The 19,129-nt window shown below is 55.0% G+C and overlaps 1 protein-coding gene across 1 annotated transcript in view; it reads right to left on the bottom strand.

The window, feature by feature from the left end:
• LRP1 (LDL receptor related protein 1) overlaps positions 1-18,860 on the bottom strand; it is an 80,645-nt gene extending 61,785 nt beyond the window's left edge. The window contains exons 1-6 of the mRNA XM_045829435.1: positions 18,371-18,860; positions 9,556-9,678; positions 6,719-6,856; positions 4,855-4,974; positions 3,331-3,459; positions 2,947-3,210 (exon numbers count right to left, since the gene is read on the bottom strand). Of these exons, the coding sequence (XP_045685391.1) occupies positions 2,947-3,210; positions 3,331-3,459; positions 4,855-4,974; positions 6,719-6,856; positions 9,556-9,678; positions 18,371-18,437 (841 nt within the window). The 5' untranslated portion in view covers positions 18,438-18,860. The remainder of the gene's footprint in view (positions 1-2,946; positions 3,211-3,330; positions 3,460-4,854; positions 4,975-6,718; positions 6,857-9,555; positions 9,679-18,370) is intronic.
• Positions 18,861-19,129: the final 269 nt, after the last annotated feature.

Consider the following 19,129-nt stretch of genomic DNA (forward strand, 5'->3'; position numbering starts at 1 on the left):
AGCCGAAGGGTCACCGGTTCAATTCCCAGACAGGGCACATGCCTGGGTTGCGGGCCAGGTCCCCGGCAGGGGGCATGTGAGAGGCAACCATTTGATGTTTCTTTCCCTCTCTGTCTCCCTCCCTTCCCCTCTCTCTAACAATTAAATAAAATATTTAAAAAATTACTACAATAATTTTTTTAAAAGGCACATCTACGTGCAACCTGAAATCAAGGCGTCCCTGTTTTGGGAAAGGCAATATTAAACCCCGAGGTGCGGGCCTTGGACCTCTCTCCGAGTCTGAGTTCTGAGGCACTCACCGTCTCGTCCTCAGTCATGGAATCAGATTCCTTAGGGACCTCCCGTCCTGCTGGGACACTGGCAGAGGGGAGGATGGGCCCTGGGGAGACATCCCAGGAGGGTGGGGGAGGGATCACCCCGGTCTAGGGCACTGAAGGCACTGGGGCTGGGGGAGGAGGCCCAGCAGCCTGGGCTTGGGTAAGGGAAGAAAGTGCACTCGCACACCTTTCAGAATGCTGGGGGGGTTGGTCAGTGGATACCCCCCACGCCTGAGCACAAAGGGAAAGAGCTGGGGGCCCAGATGGGAAAAAGCACGAGCTTTGGTCCTGAACCTTTTCCACAAGCCTCTTTGAGAAGCTGCACCAGCCACCCCAGGGCCTTGGAGGGGCCTCCAGGGCTCGCAGGACTCTGAGCAGGTCTGGCTCACACACACCCGGGACCCATGTGAAACAGGCTCATTTCCTGGCCTCCTTCCTTCTTTCTATTCTATTTCTGTATCCAGAGTTTTCTTTGGGGCAGGCTCCCCCTTCTTCTCACACCAGCAGATGGGTTTCTCTGGGCCTCTGGGCTCCAGCACCTCTCAATTGTCAGGCTCTTCCCTCCTACATGAGGCTAAGCCCAGGGGTCTGAGGGAGGTCACAGTCATAGCCAAGAAAGGGATGATTGCAGGGATGGCTCCCCCAGAGGGCAGAGAGAAAGCGGGAGAAAGCAGCAACCTTTCTTCTTCATCCCCGTTGGGAAGCTAATTACAGGCCAGCAGCCCACTGCACAGGTGAATGCCTGGGACCAGCCACCCTGCACACCAGGGCAGGCCATTCAGCCTCCCCTGCCTGGGAAGGGGGGTTGTAAACCAGGGATGTGGGGAGGGCTCGAGGGGAGAGACGCTTCCTACATCCTCAGCTCAGGGCCCATAATTAGTTTGTGGGATAAGAGCAAAACAACCATCCTCAGGGTGACAGCCAGACATTTAGGCGGCATGGGGTGTGGGGTCGGCGCAGGGAGGAAAGCACAGAGGCTGAGGCAAGAGGAACCCACTTCTTTACCCCACTAGCATTTCTCCCCAGAACCTTGATCTCTTCTGGCCTCTTGGACTCTGCCCCAGAGGGGCCCAATGAATCTAGCAGCCTGGGAGGCAAGGCTATGTTTGCCAAGGGAGGGATACTCACCTGAGGTTATTTCCTGCTTCTCCTGGGGAGAAGAGGGGCCAGGCCAGAGCAAAAGCTAAGAAGGTTCCAATCAGGGCACCAGGGTCTGGCCTCAGGGCCAGGGAAGGAACTGTCAGAGCTGTTTGCCCAGACAGGCCTGTTGGGTGGGACCATGCACAAGGGGCAGGGAGAGGGCAGATACCTCATGGGGTCTTGCTCTAATCCTACCCTGTCTGCCATGGGGCTCCCTGAGCTGCCTACCCCCAAGAGTTCAGCCAACCATGTGGGGCAGCCCCCAACCAGGCACTCCAAGGAGGACATATGTCTGATCACAGGGGAGCCTGGGTCACGAACAGCCCAAGGACACCATGAAGATGCTCTGGAGAAGCTGGAGCTGAGGTGCAGACCATATGATGAGGCCACCGAGGGTAAGGCCTCTCAGAAGCAACCCTGCTCCCCCCAGAACTACGCCCTGTGTCCTCCCGGGTCTGTCTTCTGTAGGAATCATCACACTGGAGCCCGATTAAGGCACTTTAAGATCTAGACAGATCCAAGGTTCACGATCCTAAATCTCTTGTGTGCCATCCTCCAGTCACCTCTGGCTTTCACTCCCAGTTATCTGATCCGATCAGACGACCTCAAACCCATTTTGCAGATTAGAAACAAAGCAGAGGCAGGGAAGCCTGGTTTACTCAGGGTCACAGATCAAGTTACCCTCCCCGGGGGGTCAGATCAACCACAGGCCCCATCTTTCCCTCAGCCCTGTGGTGCATTTCCTGGGAATGAGATGATGCCAGATGTTTTATTTGTTTTTATAACAGCATCTGAGCCAAGCAGGACTGCTCCAAACAGGGTATCTGTGTCCTGGTCCCATCCCAATGACACCCCTCCCTTCTCTACTCCTAACACAGCAAAGCACAGCCTAGGGAGGGAGGCCGAATGGGAACATTCAGGGTATCCTAAAACATTCAGGTGGCCCTGGCACTCACCTCTCCTCCTTTGGTCTCACCAACTGCCACAAAGTCCCCCAGAAAGAGCCCCGGGATCCCTACACCCATGCTGCAACAGGAGGTCTATTTTGGTGACATCCCCAAGGGAAATGATGGGACATGAAGACAGACCCAGCCTGGCCCCGGCTGCTTTGCCCTCGGCCACAACCTAGCAAGGGTCCTCGGGCCCTAGGCCCCTCTTTCCCGGACAATGCCTCCCACTTTGGGAGATCCCCTTGCTGGTCTAATCAACACCTCCTCTCTCTGAGGAGAGACGGTCCCTGGTCTCTGGAGACTGACCAGTCATTTCTCCTCTGAGAGCTTCCTCAGACTAGAGCCAGAAAAACACAGCCCTTGCCCCAAACAGGCGTCAGCCTGTGCAACCCCCTGCCCTGGCCTCCATCGGGGACTTCTTGTTTAGCCTCCTGCTCCAGACAGGGGTCGTCCTGTCTGACTCTGCCTCTGTCAAAGCCAGGCCCCACCTCCCCTGCCCACCACCCCCGTGCCCTTCAAGCCGGGCGCAGGAAACTCACGGTGCAGGCTAAGGGAGATGTTGATGGTATGCTCATCCATGAAGCCCTTCAGGCCAGGCATGCGGGCGCATTTGAGCTGTGTCTGGGCAGCACTGTCCCCAACGTGCACCCAGCACACCGTCTCATTGGCGTAGCTGAAGTCCATGGCTGTGGTCTGCCGTGTGCTGGTGGGTGTGATGGTAGACACCTGCGCCCCGTTCAGGTACGTGGCCAGGATGTTCTGAGAGTTGGCAATCAGCAGCACAGGGGGCCGGTCCACCGGCTCTGCAGATGGAGGAGAGGAAGGTCAACGCAGCAAGGGATTCTAGGACCTCATAAGCCATTCTCCATCGGGGAGCAGCACTGAGGGCCCCCAGCATGGAGGCCACACGTGACCCCACCCACCATTCTTGGCCTTGCAGGAGCGGTTGTCTGGCTGCAGCAGGTAGCCTTCCACGCAGCCGCACGTGAAGGAGCCATCTGTGTTGGTGCAGAGCTGGCTGCAGGTGCCGTACACTGAGCACTCGTCGAAGTCTGTGGGGGAAATGGGCAAGGATGCAGTCATTTCCAGGTAACGAGGGCTGGGAAGAGTGTGCCCTCAGATGCCACGACTGGGTGTGTCCCTCACTACAGCTTCTTCAGGGGACAACTTGACAGAATCTATTAGCAAGAAATGTGCAAAGTCACTCAGCAAGTCCAGACTTGGAATCTATTCTAGAGAAATATCCACCTATGTGCACATTATCCATTCATTCAGAAAATATTTGCTCAGTGCCTACTAGATGCCGGTACTGTCTCAGGCACTGGAGATGCACCAGTGAATAAAATAAATTTCAACCGCTGCCTTCGTAAAGCCTAAAATTCTGATAATAAATGAAATACTGCTTACTACAATAATAAATACAATGCAGAGATAAATTCTATTTTTTGAGGTGCTAGTGCACTGGAAAGTGACTGGTACCACAGAAAAATATTAAGCAGGGAGTGGGGGAAGAGAATTTGGGCGGTGGGGGTGGGATTTTAGAGTAGCCAGGCATGGCCTCACTGAGAAGGTGGCATTTGTGCAAAGATTCGAGGGAGGCAAATTTAAAACAGAAAAGTTTGCACTGTTTGTAACAGAGGGAAATTGGGAGCATCCTACTCATCAATAGGTGACAGCCAATTAAACTGTGGTAACAGACATCACAGCGGTTTTTAAAAGAAGGAGGTAGATCTGTCTCTACATATCAACACGGAAAAACCTCTAGGACCTACTGAGTGAAAAAATTGAAAATGGACATGTACGGGATAGTTTCATGTCAAAAAGAGCGCATGCACACGCACAGCGCGCTTACTGAGATTTTCCCGGAACGCATGCACGCAGGCGCACAGGACAGCCGGGAAAGAGAGAGCAAACAGATAACAGAGTCGGCCTCCACGGGGATGAGAAAGGGACCGGAGATGAAGAGGATTTATCAAAGTGATTTCAGTTTTGGGGTGTTTTTTTTTTAAGATTTTATTTCTTTATTTTTAAAGAGAAGGGAAGGGAGAGAGAAAGAGGAGAGAAACATCAATGTGCGGTTGCCTCTCGCACGCCCCCTACTGGGGTCCTGGCCCGCAACCCAGGCACGTGCCCTGACTGAGAATCCAACCACCCACTTTCGGTTCTCAGGCTGGCGCTCAATCCACTGAGCCACACTAGGCAGGGCAAAGTTTTATCTGTAGTACTGTAATTTTCTTTATTATAAAACTCACATAAGACCTATATAATTTGAAGATGAATTTTTAAAAGTCTGGTAAAATCAAGTGGGCTCACAGTCACGCCCGGAGGCGCTACAGACCGAGTAGCCATGCCTCCTCTCTGGGACCTTCCATCTAACTGTCTCCTACTCCAGCCAGGCCCTGCCGCCCTCGTCCCCCAGCAGCATGCAGGTGCATGTGCTCACTTACCTTTGCAGGTCTTGCCATCTGCCTGCAGCTGGAAGCTGCTGTTGCAGTAGCAGGTGGGCCCGCTGAGTGTGGGGACACAGTGGTGCTGGCATCCCAGCTGAGAACAGTTACTTAGCTGCTCTGTGAGAGGGCAGGAGACACACATTCAGGCCCTCGGGCCTGGCAGCCACCCCCAGACAGTAACTTTCACCCCATTCCCGTCAATCCTTCAGAAGCCACATTCAAGACCTGCAGTGCCGGAGATGAAAGGGGCTTAGGAAGCATGTACTATATTTGGCAAGTGGGGAAAATGAGACCAGAGAGGGTGTAAGACAGGCCCAAGGTCACATAACCCATTACAGCTGAGAACCATATTCCAGCTCTGGCTACCCTGGCCTCTCTCTGTCCCCATGGAGAGAGGTGTGCTGGCTTGCTGGGCTCAGAGGGAATGTGGACAGTGAGCTTTATCCCCTTCACATGCCTGTCGTTTGCGCTACCCGGGGACTATGAAGTGGGCTCCAGGGGTAAGGGTGAAGAGCAGACCTGGAATCGAGTCCTTCCCCACAGGATCCCAGTCCTGGCTTGGGAGCACCCCTCAAACCTATCCCGTAAGCCCCAGAGGCCTCTGAGAGGAGGCGAAGTGAAGCCCAGGTGGAGGACAGCAGGAGGAAAAAAACTGGTTCCCTCAGGATCCTTCTCTAATCTTTTTCCTGCCACTGACCCACTTCCACAGGGGAGACAGAAGGGAGTGAAAAAGGAAGGGGGAGAGGTAGGAGCAACTGCCCCCCCCCAAACCAGCGACCCAATTAATGGCCTTGCGTGGGGCCAGGCGGCCTACCACAAAGACCCCTTTGTCCAGCTGCTTCACGCCCCCACCTAGGAGTGAGGGTTGCCCCAGATGCTAAGACGTTCAGAAGCTCTAAGCCTGCCAGGACGGAGCTGGGATGGGGGGTCAGACCCCAGTTCTTCTGTTTCCACCCCACCTCCACCCGTGAGCCCAAACGTGCCACCTGGCCAGCCTTCCACCACGAAGGCAGTAAGTATTGTTTGTTCTGGAAAATCTAGAACAGAGTTCCTCTTTTTGATATGAGGGCAAGGAGGATGAAGAGAATCAACTTCTGTAATATCAGAGAAGGAAGTTCAGTCCCTAGGTTTTTGAGGTTCTTTGTTGCCTTTGAAGCCGAAAGGTATTCAAGGTATCTCAAAGGAAGTACACTTGAACATGCACCATCTAATAAGATGGGATGTGCATGGTAATTGAAATCAACGCCTGGACCCACACTCTGCATCGCATCCCAGGAGCTTCGGACAAAAACATGCAAAATCAACCAAAGGAGAGGATAAAAACCTCCCGCAAAGCCCCCTGCTGCATACTCCCTGCTCTCAGGGAGCAGCATGCAGCTGTGTCCCCTCCCACAGGCCCGAGGAGCAGGTGAGCATAACTCCAGACCCCCAGCTTTCATCACAGCACCTGCTCTTCTCTGTCCACATTCATGTTTTAGGTAAGAAACCATTTGGAGAAAGAACCCCACAACTGACCAAAAAAAATTATATGAAAACACTGATCTACTGTAAAGCTTTCGTTTTCCAGGCGGGAAACTGGAGTCTGAGGCGGGGGCGGTGACTCGTCCGAGCACACACAAAGAGACGTGCCCGGGCCAGAGCCCATGCTTGCAGCTCGTTGACCAAGCTCCGAGCCCAAAGGGCCCATGGATTTGGGCCACTATCTGGTGGCAATTCTCTGTAAGGGCAGAGGACAAGGCCTTATCTCCACCGGAGGTTCAAGGACGGTCCTCGAGTGGCGAGGCTCCAAACCCGCCAGGTGCCCCGCCTGCTGAGAACTCACTGCACCCACCTGGGACAGGAGAGAGAGAGGAGCCCTTACCTCGGCAGTGGGACCCCTCATCCGAACCATCCAAGCAGTCCTGGACCCCATTGCAGAGGCGGGACATGGGAACACACAGCTCAGTGCCCAGGCAATTGTGTTCGTTCGGCTGGCATCGTTGGGCCTTGCTCTGTGGGCCTGGGGACAGAGGGAAAGGTCAGCGTGACCAAATGGGTTATAGCAGCTGTCTGACCAGCTGCTCACCGGGAGAGGAGGTGAGGAACTGAGACTTGTATTTTGGACATCTGCCTTTTTCAGATCTGAGGAGGCCCCAGGGGTGGTTAGACTCTTCCACGTAGAGCTGCTTTTCTTCACCATTCCCAACGGGAGTCACACACCTGGGAGCGGTCAGGTGGAGGGAAGAGCTAGGCTTTCAGCCAAGAGCCCATTGTCCAAATGCCCATGCCTGCTATGGACCCAATGCCGCCACATTCTATACTCAGGAGACAGCCGAGGTTCAGAAGGGAAAGGTTTGGGTGAGCTAAGGAAAACAGAGTCCAGGGCAGAAAAGCTCAAATGGTAAAGAAGATCTCCTTCCCAAAGCTTCCTGGGTCACAGAGCATGGGCTGAGCGTCAGCCCAGGTCTTCTGGACCAGCATTGCCCAGTATGCAGCATCGGGCACAGGCGGCAGCTGAGTGCTCACACTGTGATTTGTTCAAAGTCTAAGGGCAAAAACACACTGGCTTTTGAAGACTTCTTAGCACACACAAAACAATGTGAAAGATTTCATTAACACTTTATATGGGTATTATACTGAAATGATAAAAATTTGGATACGTTGAGTAAAATAAAATTAAAATTAATTTCACCTCGTTTTTTCCTTCTTGCTTTTTAAAAAGCTTGTGGTTTTTTTTTTTTTACTTCCTCACTCAAGGACACGCTCATTGATTGCAGAGAGAGGGGAAGCGGGGAAAAGAAGGAGAGAAATATTGACATGGGGAACACTAATGGGTTGCCTCTCACACGTACCCTGACTGGGACTGAACCCGCAACCCAGGCGTGTGCCCTGACTGGGACTCAAAGCTGTGACCTTTCGGTTTTAGGGGATGACACTTCAACCAACTGAGTCACACAGGCCAGCGCTATGTGTTCCTTTTTAAATGTGCCTCCTAGAAAATTTTGAATTACCGACATGGCTCACATTGTATTTCTATTGGATAGCACTATTCTAGACCCCAAGCCCCAGAGCAGCTTGCCTGAGAGAAGGGTTTGGGAAGGGTCAAAAGCCATGGCCCGCTGGTGGTGTCTCTGGCACTTCCTTTGTTGCCCAAGAAGATGGGTTTGGGGTGGGGGTGCAGCTCCTCAGGGGATGCTCAGGAGAGAAGCTCAGGAGAGGGGATAGTGCAGGCTAAGACGCTGGCTGAGCCCATGAGCTGAAAGGCAGACTCCTGCCATTTGCTCCCAAACCTGGACAGGTGTGCGAGTGAGAGACGGTGCGAGCAACCTATCTCTCGTGGGCCTGGGCAGGAGCCTGCACGTCCCGGGGGTGGGGGGAGTGAGTGGTGTCAGTGCGGGCGTTTCTGTGAGTCTCTGTGTGGTGGTGCTCTGCCTCAGATGTGCATTTCCACGCACTTTGGGGAGTGGATCTGGGTCTGCGTGTGTGTCTGGGGACACTGGTCTGCGTACGGGTTGTGCTTCTGCATCCCCCATTTGAGTGTTGAATCCGTGTTGCTGTAAGAACACATCTGCGCAGGTGTCTGCTTCAGTATATGTCGGGGCGGGGGGCGAGTCAGTGCCCAGGAGGGGCTGCGTGTGATGGGTCTGGGACCATGCAAGAATGGGGATGCATAAAATGTGGGGTTTGCATCAAAGGATGAATGGATAAAAAAAGCCGGATCCCGGCCCTCTGCAAGGCTTTCTTAACCCTTAACACCAAGCATCAGGTCAGAAATGTGGGGTGTAAGGGTGGCATCAGACAAGAAGCCACTCCAGGCTGAACTCCGCCCCCCCATACAAACACTTGCAGAATGTCCCCGGCCCCCACTCCTCCAGGGCAGGGTATGGGGGTGAGACCGAGAGAACCGGTGGCTCCCTTTCCGGCCCTAAAATTACCCCTGATAATTATGGGTGAGAGTGTGGGGAAAGCTGGATGGGGCTGGAACAGGATAAACCCGGGAGAGAAAACAGAGACAGACCTAAGAATACATGGGCACCTAGACCCTGGCCCAGATTAACTAAGCGGTGGAGAGGCTGAAGGTGGAGACCCCAGCACTCTGCCAGCTGCCCAGGACTCTGGGGTCCAGCCAGCAAGTCCTCCACACCCGGCCCCCCTCACACACACACTGGCAGGGTAAAGACTGGGCGGGGACCTTTCTCCCAGTTTAAACAGCTGCCTCTGATTACACCACTTACTGGGGGCAGGGAAGGCGGGGGTGGTGGGAAATGCACAGGGGTGGGACTTATGGTACAGTGCCTGAGCAAGAGTTGGTGGCCTTTGGCCTGGGAGTCTGAGGACAGAGAGGGGACCTGGCTAGACCTGTGAGCATTCAGCAAGGGTCAGGAGGCTCTAAGGTGGGAAGTAGAGGGACCAGCAAGAGAAAAGGGAGGTTGGGGCTTCTTCTCCCAGCAAAGCTGTCAGTGCAGAGAGCACAGTCTCTGGCAGGTTTGGGGTACAGCAGCTGAGGGAGCAATCCCATGCGCCATTTCTAAGCACATCAGGCACCATGCCGGGCACACTGAAGGGAGAAGACAGTTTTAGCTGCATCATGAACAAATCATCACAGAGCAAGGTCTACACCAGGCTAGAGATCAGCTGTCCTCGTCCCAAACTGCCTGGGCCATAAGGAAACAAAGATAAAGCAGGGGTTTGCGGGGAGGGACCCAGAAAAGGACTTACAGATCTCAGGGGCCTCATCGGATCCATCCGGACAGTCCCTCTCACCATCACACCTCCAGCCCTTCGAGATACAGGTGATCTGGTCTCTGCAGGCGAACTGCTTGGGGCTGCAAGTCTTGGGGACTAAGGGCGAGAAAAGAAAACGGGGTGCAGATGAAGGCTGGAAGCCAATTCTATGGCACTAAAGACCCCCTCATATGGCTCCTCCTCCTTCCACAGCATCAGTTCCCATCCGGCCCAGAATCTCTGAGACACAATCCATGAGCCAGGGGGTGGGGGTGGGGGTGGGGTGGGGGAGGACGATGGTGGGTGGGAGGGCCGGTGGCTGTGCGTCACTCCTGGAACACTATGTACCTGTCATGGGGCGAGGGAGAGGATACAGGAAGCATATTTTACTGCCCCCCCCACCCCCGGGGCTGCCTGTCCAGTACGCCCCTCCTCCAGCCCTCAGGGTCAAAGCCTTCGCTGTCTCGTTTATTCTGGCTACGCACCAACACCTCCGGTTTTGCTGACTGAGAGTGAAGGATGGGGCATTTAGGGGGCATTGACATGTTTTCTCTTTATCTTCCTCTCCCTCCCACTAGCAGCCCAGACCTGGTCTTTTCTAACCTCTCTGCTCCTCTGCCCTCTGGGACACTGCTGGTCCTTGGAACCCATCACCCCACCCATCTCCAACTCCTAACTAATCACCAGGATCACAGACAGGAAGTGTAGGTGGGGGGTGTCCTTGGTACAAAGGTAAGTTGGAGATGGTATCAGTGGAGGTACTGGAGGGCAAGGCCGTGAAAGGGGCCAGGGAGGGGCAAGGCAGAGAGCCCACCTCCACCTCCGCTCTCTAAAGACACAGCCTCCCTCGAGGATAGACCTCAGGCAGGACTTCCAGCAGATGTCCTCAGAAGAGGCACCTAAAGATTGCTCAGGATGATGGAACTAGAAAGACAAGGCAGGAGAGGATGGCTGGGGTGACCCATGGGAGCGGATTTCAGCCCTGCCACCTGGTTAAGTCACCACACCCAGGGTCTCTCTGCCCTGTCCCTGAACCCCCACCAGCCTCCCTCTGCTCCACGCCATTCCCGGACCTCATGCTCTAAGGAGGAATTTAAAATGGTTAACACTAACTCTTATTGTGGGCTCAGTATGTGCTAGGAACTGTGGTAAACCAGTTCTTTCCACGTATTACCTTATCAATCCTCTCCACATTATAACAAAGTGGGCACACTACAATACCACCATTTTAGAGGTGAGGAAGACAAGCCTCACAGGGGGCGGGGCCACAGGGTGGGCAACAGACAAAACCAGGGATCACTCAGCTTCGAGCTGACTTCAAGCGTCTAACCAGTGCGGTCTCTGCCAGCCTTCCCCATACCCACTGAGATGCTCAGGAGCTGTTCCTCCAACCCCATCACCATGCCCTCCGTGGGAAGAAGAGGACCCTCTCTCCTTCACCTCCTCTCCCCAGGGCTGGGTTCTCAGTCTCCAGGCTCTTTACTGCCTTTTCCTCAGCTTGTATCAATTCCATTTCTATTCAGCCAGCATGCACTAGAGACCAGCTCTGTGCCAGGAACTGCACCAGGCGCTGGGGTACCGAGGAGGAGCAAAATGCCCCCTCAGGAGACTCGACCTCCTGAGAAGACAGCTGCACACCACTGCCTCGATCCGGGGCAGCGTGAGCTCAGGGCTGGGGTGGAGTATAAGTACAGTATGTCAGGGCTCTGAGCAAGGGGGGCAGAGTCTGGGGGAGCCACATGGAGAAGAAGTCCTCCCTCCCTCATCTCCATCTCTGGCAGAAGGGACCACACTCAGGCCCCTGGCCAGGATGAGAGCTGAGTTCAGGAAACACATCCAGGATGGCCGGGCCAGCCCCCGCCCCCAGCCCCCCTTCATTACCCCCCACCCTGAGCAGGGAATAAAGGCCCCTTGAGGAGGTGGATAATGCAGAGTTCATTGCCCCACTGGGCCAGCTGTGAGGTCTTCCCAGAGAAACAGCCCGCCAGCCTAGTTAGCATGCTGGAGAATGGTCCTCTTCCACTGGCCAGCCAGAGACTGTCTGCGGCGGGGGGAGACGCACAGTGGGATGGAATGGGACTCAGAGGCAGATGGGCTGTTTGGAGCTCAGAAATAGCCCCTGTGCCACCCCCATGCCCCCCCCAACCTGGACTTAGTCCACACACCCACTCCTCCTGGGCAAGAACTCACAGCCCCGGGCCTGAGGTCACTGGTTGGTCACTCCAACCTCCCCTCCATTCTGTGTCCCAGCCACACTCCCCCCTCCTTTGGCCCTTACTTTGTCCCCCTTGCTGTCCCCCACCCCCATTTTTGGCCTGAACTCGACAGAGGAAACAGCAGCTGGCAAACTCCGAAAGCAGGAATGAGAGAGATTCACAAACCAGATGTGCTCTTGCAGAGGGGGGAGTGGGGGATGGGAAAGTGAAAGAAGAGGAGCCTTCAGGGCCTCTGTTCCTCAGCAGCATCTCTTCAGGCCCAGGGACAGGGGACAGGGGGCGCACATCACCCAAGAGCCAGGGCAGCCCAAGGATCGTGGAGAGATAAGTGAAAGAACTTCCTGTCAGGGGACGGTGGAGAAAGCCCCAGGAATCTGGAGTTTTGAAGGCTGAGGCCTGTCTTTGATTTCCTTCAGGGGAGAGGGGAGGAAAGAAACAAGTAACCTACTTGGGGCAGTCTACACAGCCAGGGGAAGCCCTGCTCTGAGGTGGGAGGGAGCCGCAGTGGGGGTGGGGTAGGGGACTGGTGGTCTGCTTGGAGCCTCCAGCCAACCCCGCGTCCCTCTGCTGAGCCTTCTGCATCTGATGCCAGCACCCCGAAAACCCATTCTGGTGGCCTGAGCGTAGGTGAGAGAACAACATGGCCCTAAATTCAGCCCTCAGTTTGCGATTAATTACCAGCTTCCCTTGCCTCCTGCCCCTGGTGAGAATTGGGGCTTCTTAATGATAAGGGCTGACACTTCAGGACAGGGTGGCTCACTATGAGTCAGCCACCAACCGACCTTAAACCTTCACAACCCTGTGAGGTGGGTCTGTTGCAATCCCCATCATACAGATGAAGAAATTGAGGCACAGAGCGATCAGAAACTGAACAGGTGGTTTCCCCATTGGCCATGACGATGGAGCTGGATGGAGGATGAAGAAACGAAATGGCAGGGGAATATTTTGGTGCTTCAGAGCTGGGAGTGGGGAGCGGGATCCCAGGGGGTGGTGGTGTCAGAGAGGAAGGGAGGAGAGGAGAGGAACAAGAACAGGACAGAAGAGGGAAGAGAGAGGAGGGAGACGAAGGAGGAGAGGACTAAAAAGGGAGGAGAGCGGGTGAGGTTGCAGAAAGAACACCAGGACACAGGGGCCGTCTGTTCTCGGCTTCGCCCGGAGATGAATGTGACCGCCATGCTAACTCTGGCCAACACCCCTGCCTCCCCTCACAACCAGGCACCCGGCCCAGCCATGGCCCCCAGGGCCACCGAGCTGGAGCCAGGACAGGAGGTGCAGGGCTGGCTGTGTGTCTGCACACAACACGGACCACACTCCCCTGCTGGAGCCTTGGCGGTCGGCTGTAGTCCTCTCCTCTCCTCTCCGGTTCTGGGACCTTGAGGGTGGGCGGGGAAGGAGCCTGATAAGAGTGTCTGGCCAGAGAAGAGAGGGTGAGGACAGTACAGACCCTGAGGGAGTCTTCTCCAGAGGAGGGGACCCATTCGCTGATCCCCTTGGGAGCAGAGAGAGAGAAGAAGAGAGGTGAGACTTCAGAGGGTGCTCCTTTCTGAAGGGCCAGGAGACCTGAGGCAGAAAACTCATGAAAGCCCCTTGGGGCCCTTTTCAAGAGCAGGACAGCAGAGGGAGATGCATGGACTGTGTGCAGAGGGGTGTTTTCTAGAGGGCACTACCCGATCTGTCTAAGGGGACAGAGGAGCCGGGGCAGCCAAGGGGTGGGAGGCAGAGCCTGCAGGAATCTGAACTTTCAAATATATGAGGGTGGGGCGGCAAGGGCCTCCCTAACCCAAACCGAGAGCTTTTCATTGAATTTTATGTATTTTGGGTGTTACCCGGTGGCTCTTTCCCGCAGCTCAGTGAGGCTCAGATACATTTTTGTCATTCCTGAGTCTGGGCCTCTGCTTTGCGGCCTGGACAGACAGACGGACAGGATGGCCTGGACTACTGGGAAGGGGAAGGGACTCCCCCTCCATCTTGAGTCAATATTGACTCAGCAGAACATTAGCCTGACAAGTGACCTCCCCACCATCTTTTCCTTTCCCCACAAGTAAAACTCGGACCCTGCACATGTCTCCAGAGGTCATCCTGTCTCTCACCAGGCCTTCATAAACCCTCCTCGCCTACCCCCCAACACACAGACAGGGCTTATCCGCAGCAGAAGCAAGGGCTCTAAGCTCTTGACCCATTCCCCACACCTTTCTCCAGTTCTCAGGACATGAGGAAGTTCTGCCAGAAGTTTAACCTCCCTCCTTCCTTCTGAAATATCTCCTTTCTCCCACTTACTCAGCCCACAAAGGGTATCAAGTTCCCTTCTTGCAGAAACATTCTCTCCAAAATCCATTTCCAAAATTAGTGGAGGAGAGGAACTCGAAGGAAAGTGGGGAAGAACTTTCACTGCAGTAGTGGGTACTCCCAGTCTGGCCTGGGAGGGGAAGAGTAACTACAAAGTGTTGAGGTGAGAGCTGAGGAGCATGTGAGAGAGCCCAGGAGAGATGCCTGCTCCAGGGTAGCTCTCAGGATACCAAGGAGCCTGGCTGGAGGCGGATGGCGGTGGATGTAGACAGGCAGAGATAAAGCCAGCAACAGAGACTGAGAGAGACAGGACAGAGAATACCACGAAGGATGGGCAACAAGAGAGACAAATCAAGAGGATGAGGGACCATTTCTGAAAGGCTAAGAGGGCACACACCAACAACAGACAGACAGAGGCCAAAAAGAGGACGACGGGGTCTCAGCCCAGAGTCGCCAGGACAATGGCACAGTAATCTCGGGATGAACAGGGAAAATAAACACCCCTGAGACTCAGGGCAGGGTGGGGGCAGCATGTATCCTGATTTAAGGGGACAGAGTCCCTGCCCTAGCAATGTCTGACCCCAGAGAGACCCTGAATAAGGACTACCCCCTCCCATAGGATTGGGAGAGTCGGAGGAAGGGAGAGAAGGCTCTTCGAATGGGGAAGCCAAGGCCTGGGGAGACTCCTCTCCGCAGGAGGAGCAAGAGGGCCAAATGCCTCTCCCTCACGGCCCCTCGCCTCTCTCCTAGGGAACTTGGACGCTGGTGCCGGGGCCACCACATGGGAAGCACTCCAGAGCCAACTGCTTCCTTCTCCAAACAATGCAGTATCCTGCTAACTGTGCTGGAGTCTGGGACTGAACACAGTGGGGTGAGACGAGATTCTCCAAATGCTTACCCGCCACAGTTAGCCCCACCAGATCAGGGACCCTGGTGCAGTCCCACTCCCCTGGGTAGTGAGTGCCCCTGTCCAGAGCTAGAGGGCTTGAAGCCTGGAGAGTCTGTGAATTGGCCAGGGGGTGGGGGTGGGGGGCTGAAAAGAGACTACTGAGGGGGAATAAGCTGGGTTTGGGGTTCTGATGTGCAAGGCCGAGACTGCAGCAGGAGGAAAGGAAGTTCAACTTGGGCAAGGAAGGAAGAAGCTGTGAAGAGTTGGAGCATTTGGACAAGATCTGGCTCTGGCCAGGGCCCTGACTGACAGACACCCTTAGGAGGCCCAGCGATGGGGAAGAGGTTGGGGACAAAATACTGTGGAGAAAATGGAGGAAGGGGGAGCAAGATTGGAAGAAAAGGGGGTCTTGTGAAGCAGACTCAAACACCGAAATATCTCCTCTGCATCCAAAAATCAATGTCTCACGTGTCCCTGTTTTGAAGGATGAGGGTAAGGGGAGGCGTTCCAGGACCTGGGTCTGACCGGGGGAGAAAGGAGCTTGGAACCTCCTCTCAGAGAGCCAAGGGGAAACACCTCAGCTTCATAACTGGCTTCAACTGCCCAGCTTGTCTGACAGCTCACGGGTGTGTGTGGGGCGGGCAGGAGAGAGGGAAGCCAGTCAGACTTCTTCTGAGCCAGGTCTGCCTGGGGTCACACTTCCCACTACAAAATGTTCTTTTTTTTTTTCTTTTTTTAAGATTTTATTTATTTTTTTTTAGAGAGGGAAAGGAAGGGAGAAAGAGAAGGAGAAAAACATCGATGTATGAGAGATACCATTGATCAGTTGCCTCTCGCACGCCCCTAGCTGGGGTGCTGGCCAGCAAGCCAGGCATGTACCCTGACTGGGAATCGAACCCGCAACCTTTGGTTCACAGGCCGGCACTCAGTCCACTGAGCTACACCAACCACTACAAAATGTTCTTAATCTCACCAGGATCCTCAACAGCCCTTCTTCCCATTCCCACTCTGTCTGTTTCCCCATCTGCACTATAGCAAGTAAACTCAATTCTATCTACTAGCAGGGAGTGACACTGCTCTCCAAAGAGAAGGGAACCCTGGGGTGGGCTCAGGCATAGTAGAGAAGGCAGAAGGAGTGGGGAAGACCCCAGGGCTGCACCCTTGCAGGAAGAGCAGCAAGGCCTGTGAGAGCAGCGAGAAGGAAGGTTAGACCCTAAATTGGGTAAGCTGGGACGGGGAGGTTTCCTTAACTGCGAAGGAGGAAGTTCTGTATCTGGAAATGAGGGCAAAGGTAGGGATAAGAGGATGCCTTAGGCTGCCTGGATAGTGCTGGCTGGCCCCTATTGGCCTGTGCAATGTCCCTGTCTGACCCAAGAGTGAGTGGGACCCATGATTCATATTCTCATTCCCAAGATAAGAACAGTAGTGTTTTGGGGAGGGGTCCTTTCCCGGGGACTTAGGATATAGTTCGGTTTGAGCTGGGGTTACCACTGAGGACTGAGTGAAAATGTCAAGAATGGGTAGGGAGACAGTTAGGGAGAACATGTCCGACCTCCCTCTTCCATTCACCACCAGCCAACCTGGTGTGGCACGCAGAACTGCTCTAGAGCTCTGGGGGCGACGCTACCTGGGCCGTTCCTGCCTGGGCCAGGGAACTTTTCTGCTCTTCACAGAGACCTACCCTTTGCTTCCAACACCATCCACCCTCCAGCGTGCGGCTTCTGATGGTCTCTCACTCTCTTAAATTGTTTTTTCTACCCGCCCCCCAGAAACTGCTACATACAAACTTCTCTGCCTCAGTCCCCTCCACAATGTTGATGACAGAGGAAAGAAGATGTATGAGTGGAAGCCATGGGCAAGGTTTGCTGTGAGGACTGGTCTGGAGGACATCAGGGCAGACCCTCTTTCCTCCTCTTGGACAGAGATCATTGAGGTAGTTGGGGGTGAGGGCGGAGGAGCATACAGAGGTCCCCACGATAGCATAATTGAGGGCCACTGAATGTACTGTTTTCTGGGCACAGCTACTTCTTGATCCCCTAACCTCCCTCTCCCAACTGAAGCAATTTGGGGTAGAGGAGGAGAGGGAGAGATAATCTGGTTTCAGAGAAAAACTTTCCCAATCCCAATCTGGCAAAATTTAGAAGATGGAGGAGGGGTGCGTAATGGTATTGGGCCCAGTGTTTTCCAGATGACAGGGCTAAAATGACGGGAAGCTGTGAGACCCCACCCCTTCTCAAATCAGGGCCCCAGCCCAACCCCAAGTAACCCCAGCTCAAAACTTGGGCAAGACTTGAATCAGTGATTCACAAGTAACTGGAAAAAAAAATAGCCGACATATAAAGGGGAAGGGCACCCCATTCCCCCAAAAGGACATAGTTCTAGCCCAAGCCTAGCTGCAGTATATAAAGTGTCTGTATATAGTGGTGTGTGTGGGGGGGGGGGAGGGGGGGGATGGGAAGGAAACGGTGGAGAGAAATAAACACATTTACCAAAGAAGCAGGTAATTTGGGAGTGGGGTCATAGCCATAACCCACATCCAACCTCCAACTCTCCTTCTAGTCCAAACTGCGATCAAGCCAGTAGTCAGAGAGAAAGCGGCCTTCTTCCATCCTCCCACCTCAGCATTCCAGGCCATTCTCCAGTCCCCTTCCCCAACTATGACATCTGACGTTTTTCCTTTCAAAGCTCCCAGGAATTAAGAAGGAAAATTCAAAGTCATATAGCATCGCCTGCTTCTCTTCCACCCCCCAATACATCCCCATCCAGACTACTGACAGAGGCCCTGAGAGGGGGAAGTGCTCACTTCGGAACCCAGGCTGGCAGCTGGCTGGATCCTGGACCCAGGCCTCCAATCCTGGTCTCCCAGGCCCAGATTCCACACCCAAACAGGGGGCCTTTCCGTGGCCCTCCCTCTCCACCCACAGCCATCTCGGGCCTGCCTGCCCTCTGCCCAGCAGGGAACCCCAGTCCCTGCTCACCCTTCCAGATACAGAGGCCACTGCAAAAGCCACCCCCCTCCGCCCTTTTGCAGCCCTATATTGCAAATCCAGATTCCTTCACAATTCAGATGAGGGTTGAGGGGTGGAAGATGTAGGGGAGGTGGAGGCCCTCCTGAACCAGACATAGGAGGAGAAGGCCTCTGGATCCTGGGATCAGAAAAAGGGGGAACCCTCCTCTCCTCCCAGGCCTCTGGCCTTTGTTTGGGCTGGGGCCCCCCCAGAAGCATCATTTGCCCAGGGCCACATCCTCCAAATCAGACCCCCATCCCCACCCCCAGTAGGGCCGTTGCTGTGTCAGCTGGACTGGGATAACAAAAGGCACCCCCTCCTGCATCTCCCCTCCCCATCCGAACGCAAGAGTGGGGGCTGGGGAGTGAGTGTCCCCAGGGATCCAAGGGGGCCCGCGGAATCTCACTTACCGTCGATAGCGGCGGCGACCAGAGCTGAGAGCAGGGGCAGCAACAGCAGCTGCAGCGGGGTCAGCATGGTGTGGGCTGATGCAAGCAGCAGCCCCCTACTCTCTGGTCCTGTTACTTCTCGCCGTCGCCCCCCCCCAACTGGGGGGTCCCCCTTTTCCCCCTTTTCCTCTTCTATTCTTATCCTATCTTTCGGCAACGCACCAGGGGCGTGGGTGAAGAGGCAGAGTTCGGAGTCCCTTGTAGAGGGTCTGCTGACGAGGGTACGCCCCCTGCACCCAAATCCAAACCCTTCACCCCCTGCTTTTCTCTTCGCTCCTCTTTCCCCCTCCCTAGCTCACAGCCCCATCTCCAAGCCGCCTCCGGCTGCAAAAATGCACAATTGGGAGGAGGCGGGGAGGGGGGTGGGGGCGTGGACCGGGTGGGGGAGCCCTTGGAAGGGGCCTGATGGAGCTCTGCAGGCTCCCCACGTTTCAGCCTCTTTAGTGCACGGGCCTAGAGCTCACACCACTGTTCCCCGGACTGAGGTGCCGCGGGGCGGGCTGAAGGGAAGAGAGGGAGGGGATGGGGAGAGGAGGGAGGGAGAGAAGGGGCGGGGAAAGAAAAAAAGGGGGGGGGGGAACGAGCTACGCGGCAGTCCTGTGACTGCGCATGCGCCGATTTGGCGCGCTGCCCTAGGGTGGGGGGAATCAGGGCAGCTAGGAGATTTGGAGCTCTGGCCGGAGGTTTGAGAGTGGGGGTCCCGTGGCGTCGTGGCTGGTT

Source organism: Phyllostomus hastatus, unplaced genomic scaffold (assembly GCF_019186645.2).
Source record: "Phyllostomus hastatus isolate PE091 unplaced genomic scaffold, TTU_PhHast_1.1 phas_scaffold_93, whole genome shotgun sequence".
In the NCBI taxonomy this organism is placed as follows: Eukaryota; Metazoa; Chordata; class Mammalia; order Chiroptera; family Phyllostomidae; genus Phyllostomus; species Phyllostomus hastatus.